Genomic DNA, 20768 nt, shown 5'->3' on the forward strand with positions numbered 1-20768 from the left:
CTACAACGTGCTGGTGGCTCACTCTGAGATGGTGTGTTATCTGGTCATCATCCTCAACCACATGATCTCCGCATCGGTGGCCACGCTGGTGCTGCCCATCCTCATCTTCCTCTGGGCCATGCTGTCTGTTCCCCGGCCCAGCAAACGCTTCTGGATGACCGCCATCGTCTACACCGAGGTATCTCTGATAGTCCTCTCTGACAGTGAGGCGTCTCCAAGAGTAAACTAATTTACAGTGTCCTTGTTACATGTGTTAATGCACTAGATATAGTAATAACAATACAATATGCAGAATTAAAGACACTACAGTAAGTACATAATGTACTTGTAACAAGGAAACCTTAAAATAAAGTGTAACCAGGTTTTGGATTACAACAAGGTCTTGTTAGTTAATGCATTATCTAACATTAATTAACAACGAGCAGTGCATTTACTAATCAATAAAAACGCATCTTAACAAAAACACATCATTTCATCTCAAATCAATTAATAACATATACATAACATAATATTTACAGATACAGTTTTTGATTTTAATCATGCATTAGTAAATGCTGAAATTAACAGATAAGCTTAATAAATGCTTTAGAAGTACTTTTTTTTATTGTTATAGGGTTTTCTTTTCCATGAAAATGCTTGTTAATTTTCTCGCATTGGACTAAAACTCACACAGGGTTTAACAACTTCCCAAAAATAAGTAATGTTTGCACTTTTTTAGGGTTTTTTCCCAAACATGTTACACTTGCAGTGTTCTCAGTCAGAGATGAATGACCTACAAAAATAGCTTGTACATTTTTTGTTATGATATATTATCACTAAATCTTGGATTCTATCTTTTTATCAGCTTGTTTTTTTTTCAATTAACACAGATTTAGTGTTTCTTTTTGGAGCTGATTGATCGTAGTTTTATGAGTAAATATTAATCCTAATAAAATGCTTTAGTGCAATATGTTGCATTTTATCTTTCTGAAAGTAATCTTTTTCTTCTTTTCTGCCTGCAGGTCACCATAGTCTTCAAGTACTTCTTCCAGTTCGGCTTCTTTCCGTTTAACCAGAGCATAGAGCTGGACAAATCCAAACCCTTCCACCCGCCCAACATCATCGGTGTGGAGAAGAAAGAGGGCTACGTCCACTACGATCTGATCCAGCTGCTGGCGCTCTTCTTCCACCGCTCCATCCTGAAGGTAGGAGACGCTCTTGGATGCGTGTGACGTGTCTGAAGTGAACAGGAATGGTGAGAGTGCTCTTCTTCCTCAGTGCTATGGTCTGTGGGATGAAGATGAGCCCAGGTCAGGAGGTCAGACTGCGATGTCTCAGCACACTGATGCAGACAGCCGAGAGAAAGAGAAAGAGAAAGAGAAGAGCCCCACACACACCCGGCTCCACAGCAGCTCCGCGGTGCGCAGGCAGAGCTCCAGCGTCTCGCAGCGCTCGGCCCGATCTAAAGCAGGTGCGCTTCTGCTCTGTGCTCACATGTCTGCATGCACACTTACATTTGCGAAATATGCTGGCCAATAGGTGTAACTGCAGTGGTTCCTGACCAGAAACTTCTAATTGAGCCTCAAAATGACTTAAAATGATCTAAAATAAGACAAAACTAGCTTTAAAATAAGCTAAAACTGCTGTAAGCTGACATATTTCTTATTTTAATTTGCTTCCCCTAAATTCATTCATTTTAGCAATTACTAACATCTTAAAATTAATATATATGATATATAGATAGATATAGATAGATAGATATAGATATAGATATATAGATATAGATATATATAGATTTTTTTTTTTTTTTTTTTTTTTTTTTAATAAAAATTACTTCCAGAAAGCGCTCTAAAGTTTTAATGGGTAGAAGACTTTGTCAGTTCCAAAAAAAAAAAAAAAAAAAAAAAAAAAAAGAACAATCACAAATTTGCGTGACCAGCTGAATCCGATGCAAAATCTGTGTGGGGAAATATTTCACCCTTACACAAATGACAGATTGCTTGTATTTCTATTGAAAAATTTTTGTGAAAAAATTTTTGATTCTGATTCTGAAAATTTCAACAATGAACAACAAGGCTAAATTTTCCCAAATAAATAAAATCAAAAATAAATAAAAAAAACCTTTAGGGAACAATAAAAATGTTGTAAAGTGTTTTTTCTTAATAAGGGGATACAAACTGTTTAATAAGTGTGTAATTGTATATAACCGTTATAAACAGATTATTGTGCCCATGCTAGAAAAATCAATATACTGAATGCATAAACAAACAAAAAAGTTTGCTCAGACAGAAGCTGCTAGGGTTTGTGTTAAAATAAATGCTAGACACAGTTTATTGGGGGGGGGGGGGGGGTAACCCAAACACTCACAGCACTGCGTTGATGTTGAATATTCAGCGCTCACACTTATTTCATGAAATCAGAGGCTGAAGTTACTAATCACCTTTTTCTCTTCAATTTAAGAATGGTGATTAAGATGTCTGTTACACAATTTAAGGCATTTTAAATACCCCCAGGGACCTTGTTTGCATGCATGTTGCTTCTTAAATAGGTTTCACACTCACACACATGTGTTTTAGTCTCAGATGCAGCGCTGATCCCTGATCTTGTGTCCGCAGGCAGCAGCGGCACGAGGACGAGTCTGCGGTCACTGAGCGCTCAACAGAAGAGCCGCAAGCAGCTCATTATAGAGAAGCTCAGAGAACAGATCATCAAAGCAAAGCGCTTCACTGTCAAAACGTGAGGCTCACAGTCATTTATCTGAAAGGGAAGTTACATCATCGTTTTTGTATATCATTGGATCTGCTGGGTTTGTGTTGTTTCAGGATTCTGGATATCTACATTCCCATTCGGCAGTTCTTCTATAACCTGATCCACCCGGAGTACAGCGCCGTGACCGACGTCTACGTGCTCATGTTCCTGGCCGACACGGTCGACTTCATCATCATCGTTTTCGGATTTTGGGCTTTCGGGGTTTGTAGAGCTTCACCTGCTCCATCACATGACAGCTTAAAGGAACACTTCACCCGAACATGAAAGTTTGCTGATAATGTGCTCATCCAGAGATTCGGATGAGTTTGTTTCTTCATCAGGTTTGTAGAAATGTAGCACTGCATCAGTGTCTCAGCAATGGATGCTCTGCAGTGAATGGGTGCCGTCAGAATGAGAGTCCAAACAGCTGATAAAATTTAACTTCAAACCATCACTTCTGGCCGAAATACGAGTCCATAATCCATAATAACACTTCCTCCAGTGAAAAAGTGCATCTCCTGTAAATACGAGTCCATAATCCATAATAACACTTCCTCCAGTGAAAAAGTGCATCTCCTGTTGTCTCTCACATCAAAATCCAGACACATATTTGTTCAGAGCTGTTTAAACGCTGCTTGATCTGTGCAGATTTCTCTCCTGATTCACACCAGAACACTTTTTCACTGCAGGAAGTGTTATTATGGATTATAGACTCTATGTATTTGAGTTAAAAATGTCTTAATGCGGGATTTGTTTCACATTCTGACAGCACCCATTCACTGCAGAGCATCCATTGCTGAGACACTGATGCAGTGCTACATTTCTACAAACCTGATGAAGAAACACACTCATCCTGATCTGAGATGACCTGAAGGTGAACACATTATCAGCAAACTTTCATTTTTAGATGAAGTGCTCCTTTAACATAAGAAATCCTCTTTGAAAAAGCAGTTAAAGTTGTTATGAAACAGAAATAGGGACAGATGTTTTGTTCCATGTTGTGATGAACATCCAAGTGTAACGGATTATTAGAGCAGGAACCATGTTCTATCCATCAGTTTTGCATTGGATCTTTTATAAATGTGGGTATTGTATTAAAAAACGAGTGTGTAGTCAATTGTAAGAAAGGGGCACTTTTAAGTCGAAAAGTCTGTAATTTCAGAAGTTGGAGTTATGACATTTTGATTAAAAGTTATTAGCTCCAAATACTAAAAAAAAAAGAAAGAAAAGAAAGAAACATACATGGATGAATCATTCACAATATTTATGCTGACTTTGAAAAAATAAAAATGTAAGTGCAGTAAAACTGAAGTGAAGCTGGTTTCTCCACAGAAACACTCTGCTGCGGCTGACATCACTTCCTCCCTGTCAGAGGACCAGGTTCCCGAGGCCTTCCTGGTGATGGTGCTGATCCAGTTTGGGACGATGGTGGTGGACCGTGCGCTGTACCTGAGGAAGACCGTGATGGGGAAGGTCATCTTCCAGGTCATCCTGGTCTTCGGCATTCACTTCTGGATGTTCTTCATTCTCCCCGGAGTCACCGAGAGGTAAATGATGAATGATATCATTATTGAACCCGTTTAAGAAGCCGGAGGTTCATCTAACGAGTGACTGGGTTTGATTTCCTAGGCGTTTCAGTCAGAACACAGTTGCTCAGCTCTGGTACTTTGTGAAGTGCATCTACTTCGGTCTGTCGGCGTATCAGATCCGCTGCGGTTACCCCCACGTGCTGGGCAACTTCCTGACCAAGAGCTATAATTACCTCAATCTCTTCCTCTTCCAAGGGTAAGACCTTCCGCTGGACTCATTACAGTCTGTTCATCACAGAGACTCCCGTCCTGACATTTACAACATATTAAAGCCATTCTTCATGTGGATGACCACAAATGTATTCAATTCTACACTGTGAGTATTATAATACTTCTGTTCATCAAGGACGCATTAAATTGATCAAAAGTGACAGTAAAGACATTTATAATCTTACAAAAGGTTTCTATTAAAAAAAAAAAAAAGCTGTTCTTTTGAACTTTCTATTCATCTGTGAATCCTGAAAACAAATATTGTGCAGCACAACTGTGTTCAACATTGATAATAATCAGAAATGTTTCTTGAGCAGCAAATCATCATATTAGAATGATTTCTGAAGATCATGTGACACTGAAGACTGGAGTAATGATGCTGAAAATACAGCTGTGCATCACAGAAATACATTACACTTTAACAGAGATTCACATAGAAGACATATTTTACATTGCAAAAAATATTTTACTGCATTTCTGATCAAATAAATGCAGCCTAGATGAGCAGAAGGGACTTCTTTCTTTTAAAAACGTGTATATATAAAATGCTAAAAATGATATAGTTCGGCTAGTTTTTTAATGAAATTCATTGAACATTCCTACATGATAATAGTTAAACAGTTATTGTCACGACAATATTTGTCATTAAATAACGTTTGGTCATCAAAATTATTGACATTTTATTTATTTGTTTATTTATCTATTTTATTTATATATTGTTTTAGATTAGAATTCTCAGAAATCATATTCACGATTAAAATATGATTTATTATGCAGCCCTATTTCTATCTTTTTAATTTTGCTGATGTTTTTGTTCATAAAAGTCATAAGCCAGCTAAGGCCATGTATTAACAGTGATTTTACCACGGTTAAGAGGGTTTTAGGCACTGCTTCGTATCATGTTTACTAACCCTTTATCATCATCACTGTAACGCCACACCACAAAAACATTATTAAAAATAATGCCTATATTTGTATCAATATAAAACAATACATTGTTCCCTGCAGCACAAAAGCAGTCTTAAGTCTCTGGGGTATATTTGTATCAATATAAAACAATACATTGTATGGGTCACAATTATACATTTCTCTTTTATGCCAAAAATCATTAGGATATTAAGTAAAGATCATGTTCCATGAAGATATTTTGTAAATTTCCTACCAAATATTTTTGATTAGTAATATGCATTGCTAAGAACTTCATTTGAACAACTTTAAAGATAATTTTCTCAATATTAGACAAATATTTTCCCTTATGAATGGTTTTGTGGTCCAGGGTCCCAAATGTCATTTATTGTCCTCCTACAAACCATACATCAATGGAGAGATGATTTATTCATCTTTCAGATGATGTATAAATCTCCAAAACTGACCCTTATGACCACACCACACTTTGTTTCTGGAGTGTCAGAAGCTCTTCAGTCCTGACTGAGTCTCATGTTTCTGAATGATGCTCAGGTTCCGGTTGGTGCCGTTCCTGACGGAGCTGCGGGCGGTGATGGACTGGGTCTGGACCGACACCACGCTCAGTCTGTCCAGCTGGATCTGCGTGGAGGACATCTACGCTCACATCTTCGTGCTGAAGTGCTGGAGGGAGTCGGAGAAAGTGAGAGGACCTCCAGCCAGAGCTTGTCAGAGCAGCGTTCAGAACCAGGACTCACAGAGGTGTGTTTGTGTGCTTTCAGAGGTATCCCCAGCCTCGGGGACAGAAGAAGAAGAAGGTGGTGAAGTACGGGATGGGGGGGATGATCGTGATGCTGCTCATCTGTATCGTCTGGTTTCCTCTGCTCTTCATGTCTCTGGTCAAGTCTGTGGCTGGAGTGGTCAACAAACCGCTGGACGTGTCTGTCACCATCACGCTGGGCGGCTTTCAGGTGTGTGCTCTTAGAGACATGAAGTCCACTCAAATCACGGGAAAATTAAAACAACAACAAAAAGTCATTACTTTAAATCATGGAAGCCCATTTCCGCCACAGAAGTCATTTAAAGCAGTTGCCTCTTTGGTTTATTTCTGTGTATTCTGTGGCGTAAACAGGCTTTAGAAAAAAACTGAAACTTATTTTGTCAGCTAGTTGCAAAGGCTCATTTTCCTGTAGTTTTAAGTGAAGTGTTACAATATCAAAAACTTAATAAAAACTATATAGAAATTGTAGTAATAATAATAATGATCATGATAATACTAATAATACAATATATACAGAAACAGTGCTAGGTAGATAACGTACAAATTGTAGTTGGTTACTAATTACAGATTACATGAGATTACTGTTACATATTAATGCAAACAGTGTTCCTCATTTTAGGTAATGTATACTTTTTAGATTAATTTTAATCTCACTTGTTTTAAACTTACAATTAAACATACCATATTATTATTATAATAAAAGCAAAGAGAAAGAAAATATATTGTATCATATAAATGCATTGTAACAACATCATAAAATGCAATAAACATTACATTACACTACATTACACAAAAAAAGGAAATAAATCATTTTAACACTTGAACACTAAAAATATAAATATTTTGTTGCATGTAAATGTGACCATTAATCGACAAATGTGTTGTTCGGTTATTAGCTTGAGATATTTCAAGTAAATATTTGATCTCAGAGGGGTTTTGGCTGACAAAACATTTGAGAATGAAAACCGCAAAGTCTTCGACGTCTGAATTATTTTTGTCCAGAATCCAGATTTAGTGAAGGTCACTGGATGTGATGAAGACATCGTGTGTAATATATCACCAGTGTTTAGTAACTTGCTGATTTATTTGTTTTATACATGATCTGATAGCTTGAGAAGTGCTATATTCACCCAAATTCAGAAGCATGGTTTGCAAGTATATTTTTACACGGCCATTCTATATTCTGAATTTATTTATGTAAGGTTTGTTAGGATAATATTTGAGAATCTGGAATCTGAGGGTGCAAAAAAAAATCATCTTTAAAGTTGTTCAAATGAAGTTCTTAGCAATGCATATTACTAATCAGAAATTAAGTTTTGATATATTTACAGTAGAAAATTTACGGAATATCTTCATGGAACATGATCTTTACTTAATATCCTAATGATTTTTGGCATAAAAGAAAAATCTAGAATTTTGACCCGTACAATGTATTGTTGTCTATTGCTACAAATATACCTGTGCTACTTAAGACTGCTTTTGTGATGTCTGTGTGTTGTCTGTGCTTTCTAGCCCATCTTCACGATGAGTGCGCAGCAGAATCAGCTGAAGGACGTCACTGACGGAGATTTCATCAGCTTCCTGAACTCATACAGACACAGTTCTGTAAGTCACTCTCAGTGCGATGGTTTGGAGAAGCATGCTGTTCTAGAAAACGCCTCTCTTTAGTCGTCGTATAATGTGTCAAGTGCAGTTCCATCTGTTTCCCAGAGTGCACTGCAGTTCTTGGAGGCGTACACGGCGGAGGACGTGACTGTGGCAGAGCTGGAAGGAAGCTCCAACTCTCTGTGGACCATCAGCCCCCCCAGCAGGAAGAACCTGATGGACGTCCTGAGCAAAGAGGACCAGTTTCCGGTCACCATGTCCTGGAGCATCCAGAGGTACAGATGCAGTGCATCAGCGGGGGCCTCCTTTATAAAACTCATCCTGAAAAGCTACGAAAAATCTAGGAAGAGTGTACGCATGAAATTTGTCAGACTTATAAAACCATGTGTACACCAGAACCTGTGCAAAAATCCCTTTATAAACCCCAGTCACTGACTCCTCCCTGAAATCACCATATATGGAGCTGACAATGCATGCACAACTTCATCTGCATATCATTTACATGCATATACTGTAATGTATTTCTGTGATGCGCAGCTGTATTTTCAGCATCATTACTCCAGTCTTCAGTGTCACATGATCTTCAGAAATCATTCTAATATGATGGTTTGCTGCTCAAGAAAACATTTCTGATTATTATCAGTGTTGAAAACAGTTGTGCTGCACAATATTTTTGTGGAAACCATCATACATTTTATTTTTCAGGATTCACAGATGAACAGAAAGTTCAAAAGAACAAAAAATATTAAAATCTTTTTATAACATTAGAAACGTCTTTACTGGCACTTTTGATCAATTTAATGCATCCTTGATGAATAAAAGTATTGATTAAAATAATACTAAAAACAAATCTTACTTTTTGAACCATAGTGTATGATTACAGTAGAATACCATGATCCCACCATGTCCAAAAATCATGGCAGTGGTCATTTATTCTAGTGCAGTTCTCAGATGCATTGCAGTTTCATCTTTAAACACTAAATATATCCCATAATACTTCTTCTCTTGTGCAGGAATCTGAGTCTGGGAGCGAAGGCTGAGTTTGCAGTGGACAAACACATCACATATCTGGACATGAACACTAGACAGGAGCTGATAGCGTTACTCAATGGAACCAGAAATAAACCTGTGTAACCACAAATTTAACATATACATCGTGCATTTCATACTTACATCAGTGCTTATATATTTATGGTCCATTTTCTCATTCACAGAGTCATTGAGCAAGTGTTTCCTTGCTTTATCCGAGCGCCGAGTGACTCAAACGCTAAACCAGTCGATCAGCTTTATACAGGTAATGCACAATCAGCGTGATTCTCTCCATGAATACTGACGTCACCTGTAACTCACACCAATCACGATCCCTCCGTGCCAGATGAGGGGTATAAGAGCATCCAGCTGGACTTGGAGAGGTCTCCCACCGGCAGTGAGGACATTCAGGAGTGGTGGATTGTGGACCAGCCATCGGCAGCGAAGATCCAGATGAGAGCTGAGTCGAAGCTGGAGAAGAAGAGAGAAGCTGGACTGCAGCTGTACGTCTTCAGTGATAAAGTCAGTCCTCCCAGCCTGGGCTTCCTGGCAGGATATGGGTCACGTTCTTTTTTTATTTAAATGACAGATTTTGTGGTTGCATCACATTGGCCATTTAATGCAACGTTAGATGTGCAGTTGTCATGCATCACAGAAAAGAAAAAAAAAAAATGTAGAAAACGTGTGTCAGACACAAAAATGATTATAGTTATTAAAAGTAAGAACAAAGACAAATGACAAACAACAGGTAGGAATAGTATTCAGGTACAAAATAGTACAGCAATGAATCAAACGTAAAATAAAGCATGGCATAGTCTTCACTGTATAAATTTAAATCTAGATGAATCCTTATTATAGCTACTAAAGTGATCATTAGGCTGCTGTCACTTTAAGACCTATCGCACAGCTGTCTACATTCACTTGCAGCCTACGCTTTTTGTGAATACTCGCCAAGACAGACATTTTTACACAAGTGTGTGTGTGTGTGTGTGAGACAGTTGTCTTTCTCCATACACGCCTCAGTCAGCGCATTGTTTTGTTGCAGCTTGACTTTTGTACAAGAAGCATTGGATTTTTCTCATTCATGCATGTTTGTTAGTGATCGACCGATATATTGCCAAGGCAATGAAAAACCTACTTTTTCGAACTCCTCCTAGAACATTCGTCCAATTTTCATCAAATTCGAGTCCATGGCAGCAAAAAACGTTGTGTGTCGATAGTCAAATTAGTTCTCATTTAACACATCAACGAATTTGATGGCATGATGCTAAACTGCATCTGAGACCACACCACATCAATTTAGAAATTAGATCTATTGGTCAAAAATGATAAACCATTAAATCAGATCACTAGTGATTTATGATCTCAAAATGTATTTAATTACTCATTTCAGTTGGTGCGATGCGTCCTGCCATGCTTAGGTCCTCATTAAGCCTTGGTCGCTTAAAGGATAATTCACTTCCAGAATAAAAATGACCTGACAATCGACCCCATGTCATCCAAGATGTTAATTTCTTTGTGACTGAAGAAAGAAAGACGAAGTTTTTTGAGGAAAACATTCCAGGATTTTTCTCCATATAGTGGACTTCAGTGGTGGCCAACACTTTGAACATTAAAAACGCAGCTTCAAAGAGCTCTATGTGATCCCAGCCGGGGAATAAGGGTCTCATCTAACGAAACAATCTGTCATTTTCTGAAATAAGTATTTTTTTTTTTTTCCGTTTTTACCACAAATGCTGGGCTAGCTCTAGCGCTGCGATGTGCATGCATTACGTAATCATGTTGGAAAGGTCACGCACATTGGTGCATCTTTGTACTTCAGTTAAAAACTTGATTGTGTAGAGCTCTATGAAGCTGCATTTTGGACTTTCACATCACTGGCCACCACTGAAGTCCACTATATGGAGAAAAATCCTGCAATGTTTTCCTCAAAAAAAAATGTAATTCCTTTGCAACTGAAGAAAGACATGAATATCTTGGATGACATGGTGGTGAGTAAATGAATTGCTGCTGGTTGATTGTGTGATTTGTGTTCTGAATCGCGCCTGCTGTGTCTCTTGCAGTATCATGGGCCTCTACGCCTCCGTGGTGCTGGTGATCGGGAAGTTCGTCCGCGAGTTCTTCAGCGGCATCTCGCACTCCATCATGTTCGAAGAGCTTCCGTGCGTCGACCGCATCCTCAAACTCTGCACCGACATCTTCCTGGTGCGGGAAACCGGCGAGCTGGAGCTGGAGGAGGACCTGTACGCCAAACTCATCTTCCTTTACCGCTCGCCGGAGACCATAATCAAGTGGACGAGGGAGAAGACCAAATGAGCCTGCTGGGATTGACGGAAAACCCAACGATCCCAAACAAGGATGCTGCTTCTCGCAGGAAGGCGGCGTTAAGAGACAAACTCGTCACGAGAGGTTCGACTGCCAACACAACGAGACCCACAGGTGAACCAGCTGTGCCAAAGAGCCCTGATTCAGAAGCTGACTCCACCAGTGGGATCTTTAATGAGCTCTAGCGCCACCTGTCTGTCGGGAGATTGGTGAGTCGCGCATTGTGCAATACACTGTCCTGGTAGCAGGCCGTAAACTTGAACAAAGAAAGGAGACGGTGACTGAACACTAGCCACTTTTTTTCTTCAGAGAAAACTGGACCCCAGAAGTGCCTGGGTTTCTAAGACTACGTAAGATTGAACTCATGACCTATCCCAGCTTGAACGAAGAACTGAGGGGTTCTCAGGAAGAGCATCCGCTCTTCAGGATCCCACGTCGATGTGATTCTGGATCAATATCATGAGCATAAAGCACATTCTGGAAACCAACTATTGCCTTATTTGTCCGGTCTACCTGTTGCACTTTTAGTTTTCGTTACATGCGTTTCAATGACCATTTTGTATGCATTAAAAAGTCTACAGAAACTCGGATCTTAAATATGCAAAAAATTCTCTTTATTCAGTGGTGTTGGGAAACCATGCAAATCCAGAATTAACAGAGCTTGTTCCCTGCAATTTCAAAACACACTTTCTCCATTAAAACCAAGAATAAACTAAGATTGTGTTTCTCGTGTTCAGATAATCTTAAGGCATTTCATGCATTTCATGCTGCTTCGTTTTCTGCTGATGTTTCACTAAGTTGAGTGGAATAAGTTTAAACAATATTGAAGATACAAACACAATGTACAGTAAATACATTCCCTCTTTTGGTAAGGCAGGCACTGTTATTTAATTTCCAGCATGTAGAACATATGTAGTATAATTTAAACCGCTGACTTGTGTAGTATTCCAGCACTACTCACAATGTTTGAAATACTGCACATATGAAGACCGAGCTCCTGATTCACACACAGAAGCTCCCACTGAAACGTGAAGCTGTCGGTCAGGTTTGGGCTTTCTGAAGCTTGTTTCCACCATGCAATTAAAAAAAAAAAAAAAAGTTGTGATTACCTTTTTTTTTTTTTTTTTTTTATATATATATCTCACAATTTCGACTTGTTTTTTTCTTCTTCTTGCAATTCTAATCTCTTTTAGTTTTTATTTAAATTCTGTGTTTCATGGAATTCTGAGTTTAAATCGCAATTCTTAATTTTTTTTCCTTTATAATTCTACATTTTACATCTCGCAATTCTGCTATTCTTTTGTTTTTGTATTTTCAAAGGCAATTGCACAATTCAGACACTTTTTTTTTTCGTGCAATTGCAAGCTTATACCTCGAGCTTCAGACTTTTCTTCTCAGAATCGCAAGTCTATCGCAATTCTGCATTTATATCTCTCAATTTTGAAATTACGTCTCAATTCCACGTCTTGCAAGTCTTCGTTTTTATAGAAGAAAGAGCTGAATTACCTTTATGTATTTGTGTTATCCCATGGCAGAAACAAGCTTTGCCAGAAAACACTTGAGAAAACCAGTTTACATTTTAACATGAGTTTTGGAAGGCAAACCTAAATAAATATGCATACTCGAGAGAGGAGGACGTTGCATAACATGTGAGGCCTAACATAAAGAAGCTTTTCTTCTCCGGATGACGTTCCCCCCCTTTTAACAGTTCTGAAAGCTTCTTGAAACACAAAACCCCTCCAGCACAGGAATATATGTTTAGGATCATGCTTGCTCCTTCATGGAGGAGTCTGAAGCAGCAGATGAGGAATGTGTTTGGTAGAGCTTTAACAGAGGCCTCCAGCGTACTCATCCTCGTCTTCCTCCGGCGGCGCGGCTCCAGCATCTCCACTGGCAGCGGCGGCGGCAGCGGCCTTCTTCTTCCCTCCTCCAGGCACCCTCAGGCTGATGGCAAGCTTTGCATACTGAAGAACAGGCGAGACGACAGTGTGCTCAATGCTGAATAAAAACCAGCTTCTGTCAGAGAGTTTTGCATTGATTTCATGTTCAGTATTCAGCGTGTACTCTGCCCTGATGACCGACTGAAGCATGTGAACTTAACTAGCTAATATGAAATATGACTGACGTCTTATGGATACATAAGGGCTGAAATGATCACTTAGGACTGACATTACAGGGGGACTGAAATAAACTACTGGAGACGAGGAGCAACAGACTTTCTCTACACTACTGTAATATGCAAATGCTTTGATGTCAAACCTACCAAACTCTTGAAAGGGTGAGTGAAACTAATAGGAGAAAATGAAAAGATTAGAAAGACTGAACTAAACGCAGATTTGTGCCACATTACACCATTCATATTCAATGCACTCTAGTCACACGCGTGGAGATGCATGCTGGGAGACGCACGTCGTCGTCCATGTATCTGAGCAGCGGTGAAGTGCAGACGCGCGACATGCTCCTCATCCTGCTCATCGTAACCCTGCAGAAGCTGCTCCATGGCCACGCAGTCCTCGCTCCCGCTGAATCCTGGGATACTGTAGCTCTCCCGAACACACTTCTCCGCCGCCACGTAGTCTCCTCTGTGCAGATGCACCAGCACTTGTGCGATGGTTTTCTGAGCACAAACGGGACACGGTCACGTGTGGTAATGCAGCGGTCACAGCTCAGTAATAGAGACGCACCTTAAAACACGTCGGATAATTCTCGATTTCTTTATACATGTTCTTCTCCTTCTGAAGGGACACGGCAGCCTCCGCAAACCTGTAACGAGCATCACTCATCTCGCATTAAACTAATTTACATTTAGTCATTTAGTTTTTTTTTTTTTTTTAATTAATAAAATAAAACAAGGGGATGAAATAGAAATAGAATAGTGTTAGAGGCCCAAATGTAGAATAAATATAGTCTGATTACAAAATTCCATTTTAGAAAAAAAATCAGTGCATCACATGTACAACACAACACAACACCATACACTCAGCTAATGCTGGATATTCTAGATTTACAGCTAAGAATCTAGTCTAATTCACTCAGAACATGCTTTACACTCTGATATTAAATGTGACCCTGCAGCACAAAACCAGTCTAGAGTCGCTGGAGTATATTTGTAGCAATAGCCAAAAATACGCTGTATGGGTCAAAATTATTGATTTTTATGCCAAAAATTATTAGGATGTTATGTAAAGCTCATGTTAAATTAAAATATTTCATTGGGTCACTACCGTAAATATATCAAAACTTAATTTTAGATTAGTAATATGCATTGCTAAGAACTTCATTTGAACAAGTTTAAAGATGATTTTCTCAATATTTAGATTTTTTTTGCTCCCTCAGATTCCAGATTTTCAAATAGTTGTATCTCAGACAAATATTGTCCTCCTAACAAACCATACATCAATGGAGAGATTATTTATTCAGCTTGTATCTCAATTTCTAAAAATTGACCCTTATGACTGGTTTTGTGCTCCAGGGTCACAAATGACAAGTTGTTAATCTTTATTATTGATGTTTTTTATGCAAACTAATAAACTAGATGACTGGTTAAAATGAAATTCAGGTAGGAATAAAAGCAATAATTACTTCTGTTGTCTAACAAGAAGTCTGGAGGCTTTGCCGACGAGCTCCACTGCTTGTCTCAGTCTGTCCTCGTTTCTGAGGAAAGAAGAAGGGACAGGAATGTTTGTCTGCAGCTGGTCCTAATGTGTGCGGTGTCTGGTGGAGCCGCTACGAACCTCGAACACTCCTGCTGCCTGCTGGTACAGATGAACGGCTTTCGCCAAATCCAGCGCTTCAATCAACCTGCAACCAACAAGATCAACGGCTTTATTAAAAACAATTTGCTTGTAATTTCCACACAGGAGACACCTGGGTGTGTTTTTTCCAAATGAAAGGAAATACATTGGTATCGGCATCGACTATCGGCCAAAAAGAGTAGAAAAATATCAGCATATCGGCAAAATCTAATATTGTGCATTCCTAGTAATCAGCTGCATTACTTTAATAAAGTAATTTAAAAATGACACTACTTATTCTTTTTTAAATAGTGTAACTTGTAATCTGTAACCCACTACATTCTCTCCCAGAGTAACCAAGAGTGTAAGCAGGTTTGTGAAGCACACACTTTCCGGCTCGGTCGAGGGCCATGGCGGCGGTGTCTGGAGTGCCGTTCTCCACATACATCATGCTGGCCTTCTCAATGTACTGCACAGCCTCAGGCAACCTCTGCATGTCCTGGAACAGAACACACACACATCAGTGATGCTCACAGTCCACACACACACATACACACACACACACACACACTCAATCTCTCCTCTCTCTCACACACACACATCAGTCATGCTCACAGTCCATACACACACACACACACACACACACACACACACACACACACACTCACTCTCTCTCTCTCACACACACACACACACACACACATAAATGGGTCAAAGACGTTAAGATGCCCGCATCAAAAGAATGTACAAAAGTGATTTTGTGTCCATAGAAACACATTAAATGTAAGTAAAATGTCAGCTTTTAAGGTTTCAAATAAGTTTTTGGAGAATAAATATCAAAATTTGGTTGAAATAATGTTAGATTGTCATTCAGTGTAACGCAATATTTATGCAAAAAAAATTCAAACAACATGCTTATTCTGATGAGCACATATTAAAATACCTAAAAGAATAATGGAGCATACTAAATTTGATTGTGTTTTAAATTAGTAAAACATTCTTACTGACAAATGGACAGAAGCTAGGATAGTGGCACATTTATTAAATAAATAAAAAATTACAACACATTATTATTTGGGGTTAAAGTAATTAGTCTCTTAATATGTCACAAACTGATTTTTGTTTGTAAATATGCCTGACGAGAGATTGTTACACTGAATGACATTTTAGTGTGTCTCTTCTGTTAATCAGCGGAAAAATGTATGATAATTATTTTTTTGCTCCGAAAACCAAAAACAAAATTGCAATTAAATTAAACTTTTTCTTCTTTTTTTTTTTTGTAAAAACAACAATTTAAAGCAGTATTGCATTGTTTTTATGCTTAAACCCTTTTTTCGTCTTTGACCTACACACACACTCTCACACACGCACACACCTCAGTCATGCTCACAGTTCACACACACACACACACATCGTCAAACCATCACTCACTCACACACACACACACACACACCTCAGTCATGCTCAGTTCACACACACACACACACACCCGTCAAACCATCACTCACTCACACACACACACACACACACACACACACACACAGAGGGCAGACAACCATAACTCACACACACACACACACACACACACACACACCCCTCAGTCATGCTCACAGTTCACACACACACCACACACACATCGTCAAACCATCACTCACTCACACACACACACACACACCTCAGTCATGCTCAGTTCACACACACACACACACACCCGTCAAACCATCACTCACTCACACACACACACACACACACACACACACACACAAACAGACAAACCATAACTCACACACACACACCTCAGTCATGCTCAGTTCACACACACACACACACACACACACACACACACATCTCAGTCATGCTCTCTCTGTCTCACACACACACACACTCTACACACACATCTCAGTCATTCTCTGTCTCACACACAAAAAAAACACACACACACACACACACACACATCTCAGTCATGCTCACAGTTCAAACACATGTCTCACACACACACACTCTCACACACACACTCTGTCTCTCACACACACACACTCTGACACACACACACCTCAGTCATGCTCAGTTCACACACACACACACACACACACACACACACACACACACATCTCAGTCATGCTCACAGTTCAAACACACACACACACACACACACACACACACACACACACACACATCTCAGTCATGCTCACAGTCCAAACACACACACACACACACACACACACACACACACACACACACACACACACACACACACCTCAGTCGTGCTCACAGTTCACACCACACACACACACACACACCTCAGTCATGCTCAGTTCACACACACACACACACACACCTCAGTCATGTTCACAGTTCATACACACACACACACACACACACACACACACACACACACACACACACACACACACACACATCTCAGTCAGGCTCACAGTCCGTTCACACACACACACACACACACACACACACACACACACACACATCTCAGTCATGCTCAGTTCACACACACACACACACACACACACACACATCTCAGTCATGCTCAGTTCACACACACACACACACACACACACATCTCAGTCATGCTCACAGTTCACACACACACACTCTCACACACTCATACACACACACACACACACCTCAGTCATGTTCACAGTTCACACACACACACACACACACTCTCTGTCTCACACACACACACACTCTGGGTTTGCAGGAATCTTCTTACACACACACACATCTCAGTCATGCTCACAGTTCACACACACACACACAACACACACACACACACACACACACACACACACACACACACACACACACACACACAGATCCAGCACTCACCTTCAGCATCATTCCTGCTTGCTCGAAGGCCCTGCGCACAGACCAAACGAAGACCAAATTCACACAAAACACAATGATCTGCTCAATAACAACCAGATACCTGCAATCAGAAGGAATATACTCACTTGGCAGCATGAAAAAGACTGGACAGCGAGTCAAGGACAAAGAAAGTGTCACTCTGTGGTCAAGTTCAGCTGAAATAAACGGAGACAGACTCCTGAATCTGAGCGCGAGCAGCGGAAGGATACGATCTGTTTCCGGTGTGCGCCTCGGCCTCCTGCAGGTACGCGTCCTTCGCCTGCTCCAGCTGCCGGGCGTTCTTGAAGCAGACCGCTGGAGGAGGAGAAGAAGAGAGCAGGTCTCCACGAGCTCAGATCACCGGACAGAGACAGTAGCACCTGATCACTAGGGCTGTGCGATAATCGAACTCGTAATAAAAATGCGAGATTTCTAAATCGCTTTATAGCACGATTTTCCGCGGGCCCCGACCTCCCGCAGTATGCTATCCGAACCAATCAGAATGAAGCGCGCCTAAATGGAGTGCGAGAACAGAACAGACTGGGCATATGCCTAACTCCAGGTTCACACACTCTGTCTGTGATGCGTATTTTTTTTTCCGAGCCCATGTTAACGGGATCAGCAGTGCACGCAGAAAAAGATGCGAAAGATGTGAACAGAAAAGGTTAGAAATAGAAAGGTGCGAACATAATATCTAGCACATGAGCACAGAGAGAGTTGTAAGTGCACAGGACACAGTTTGAGCGAGAAGGAAACAGTTTTAAGTGCGCGCACTTTCTCCGGAGTGTATCTGAGCACGCACGTCTGGTTTTGTGACAAAACAAAGCGGAGAGATTAGCGCTCGCGCATTATTTTAATGTGCTTTTGCGTTACAATAACTCGCTCTCGTTCGCTGCTGCTTCTGCACCGCATACACATACTATATACGCACTGCTGACGGAGTACGTGTGAACCTGTATAATATATAACTAATCTATTTCAACACCTGAGGCACGCTACAATGAGCTCTATGACCAATGCATGGCAAAAAATAAAAAAAAGTCCCTGGACACAAGATTTATTTATTTATGTTTTTTTGCCATAAGTCTAGACCAGTGGTTCCCAACCTTTTTTCCCAACGGGCCCGCACTATGGTCCAAGTGCAAGTCTCGCGAGTCATTTACATATTACTTCACCAATACAAACCAACCTGATTTATAATATTATAGCCTAAATATTATGATATCTAATCGATTACATTCATTGAAATAAATAAATATTTCTGCTCTCCATAATAAAAAACACCTGATGCTGTCGGGAGCTGACCAATTTTGTGAAATTCGTCTTGAAAGGAGTAACAGCACAATGAGTTGCGATTGTAAGTTGCAGTCTGTAAGACGTGCACGGAAGCGTGACTTGACACGCGACATTGCAGAAAATGTGCGTTCACAAATGTAGCCTATGTTGATCCAAATATGGAAAGCACTTTCGAATTTAATAATATGAGGTTCTCTCCAGAGATGTTTTGGCCACATTTCTCCAGTTAAGGATTGATACTGCGACTATTCTTGTGTTTCCTTTCCCTGAACATCAGTGGCGGGGCAAACCGACAGTCCAGCTCTCTCTTTCACTGCTGATACTGCGACTATTCTTGTTTGTTTGTGTTACTTCGCTGGCATTTTCCACATTTAATTTTTCTCCCTTAAAAACAAATGTATCCATTCTGACGCTCAATTTGAACTAATGGCTGTTGATGACTATCTGTATTGAATTCTCCCGTGTAAATGTTCATTAAACGCGTTAATTATGTGAGTAGGTCTGCTCATATCTGAAAATAATATAGCCTATGAAAACCAAAATTATTTTACATAAAAACATTAGGCTAGAGCTTATACTTCTTTTGCGTTCAGCACGTGGGCCTCATTTGAATTCGTGACGGGCCGCGGGTTTGAGAACCACTGGTTTAGACATTTTGTAACATCTTTACTTAGTGATTATTTTTTCTTTTGGAAATATATTTCAAATTCATACTGAATGCATTTATGAATGTAAAGCATGTCTGTGTGTGTCAAAATCGTGATTAAAATCGAAATCGCAAAACTGATCAAAGAAATCGCGAGGTGTTTTTGTCCATATCGCACAGCCCTGATCTGCTCACTCACCTGCTTTCGCGTATTCTGACGCAGCGCTGTCATAATCAGGCTTCCACTTCATCAAGCCTCGTCTTCAGACTGACACACACCACCAGTTTCATTACACATCACAGTATAAAAACTCTGCTATTATGTGTATAATCTTTATCATCTGTATAAGCAGATTTTAAAACCAATTCCTCGATGATAAAACCACTAACGTTATAGTTATAGTGAACTCAGGCTGGATCTACTTACTATTTTTCAGCCTTGGCGATGTGCTCGTGAGCCTCGTTGATTTTCTGCGCCATTGTGTTAAATAAGCCCTTTAAACATTAAAGATTAAGATGAATAAAGGACTCGGTTTGATGCAGATCAGACCCAAGTGTTGTTATCACCTGATGATGACGACGCTAACGTTTTACTTCCGGGGTTACTACGTCATCACTTTGCTCAAGAATCCTACGCTTCCGTCATTCTATGAGTGAAAAGCGACGAAGATTTAGTTATATATCAAAGTTTTTACGGTATATTGTCATATTCTAGATATTTTAGTCTCTGTTAAATATTTTGGTTATACAATATGTTGGAATGACTATTACGTTCATTAGCTGTAATATGACTGACATTTAATAATAATAATAATAATAATAAAAAAAAACGTTTATTCTTCAAAGTTTTATGTCTCTATTAAGGTTTGAAATACGTAACTTGTACGTGACACGTATATGGAAATTCTACCCAGCAACAAAAACGCTTTAAAAACATTTTCCAGCGATCACAAGACGGTGATTGGCCCATCGTTTTTGACCGTTGAGAAAAGTAACCAGTTACCACGTGACACTGCCGGTGCGTTTGCGTGCGTTCTGTTTCGTCATAGACTTATAAC

General features: G+C 39.8%; 2 protein-coding genes and 1 pseudogene across 2 annotated transcripts in view; 2 read left to right on the forward strand and 1 right to left on the reverse strand.

Moving 5' to 3' along the window:
- The window catches only part of LOC109061268 (piezo-type mechanosensitive ion channel component 2-like), a 5992-nt gene extending 1302 nt beyond the window's left edge, over window positions 1–4690 (forward strand). The window contains exons 2-8 of the mRNA XM_042751956.1: window positions 1–178; window positions 1002–1184; window positions 1258–1450; window positions 2595–2715; window positions 2802–2949; window positions 4060–4274; window positions 4357–4690. The exon at window positions 1–178 is cut by the window's left edge and continues 79 nt beyond it. Of these exons, the coding sequence (XP_042607890.1) occupies window positions 29–178; window positions 1002–1184; window positions 1258–1450; window positions 2595–2715; window positions 2802–2949; window positions 4060–4274; window positions 4357–4516 (1170 nt within the window). The 5' untranslated portion in view covers window positions 1–28 and the 3' untranslated portion in view covers window positions 4517–4690. The remainder of the gene's footprint in view (window positions 179–1001; window positions 1185–1257; window positions 1451–2594; window positions 2716–2801; window positions 2950–4059; window positions 4275–4356) is intronic.
- On the forward strand, window positions 4461–11910 carry LOC109049596 (piezo-type mechanosensitive ion channel component 2-like). Its single transcript, XM_042751955.1, has 9 exons — window positions 4461–4512; window positions 5985–6132; window positions 6212–6400; window positions 7723–7815; window positions 7921–8090; window positions 8829–8945; window positions 9030–9109; window positions 9191–9404; window positions 10908–11910. Exons 2-9 carry the CDS (start codon window positions 6025–6027, stop codon window positions 11158–11160), a joined length of 1224 nt encoding a protein of 407 aa, XP_042607889.1. The 5' UTR covers window positions 4461–4512; window positions 5985–6024; the 3' UTR covers window positions 11161–11910.
- A 996-nt stretch (window positions 11911–12906) lies between these two features.
- LOC122142206 lies at window positions 12907–20293 on the reverse strand (annotated as a pseudogene).
- Window positions 20294–20768: the final 475 nt, after the last annotated feature.

The sequence above is a fragment of the Cyprinus carpio genome, chromosome B24 (assembly GCF_018340385.1).
Source record: "Cyprinus carpio isolate SPL01 chromosome B24, ASM1834038v1, whole genome shotgun sequence".
NCBI lineage: Eukaryota > Metazoa > Chordata > Actinopteri > Cypriniformes > Cyprinidae > Cyprinus > Cyprinus carpio.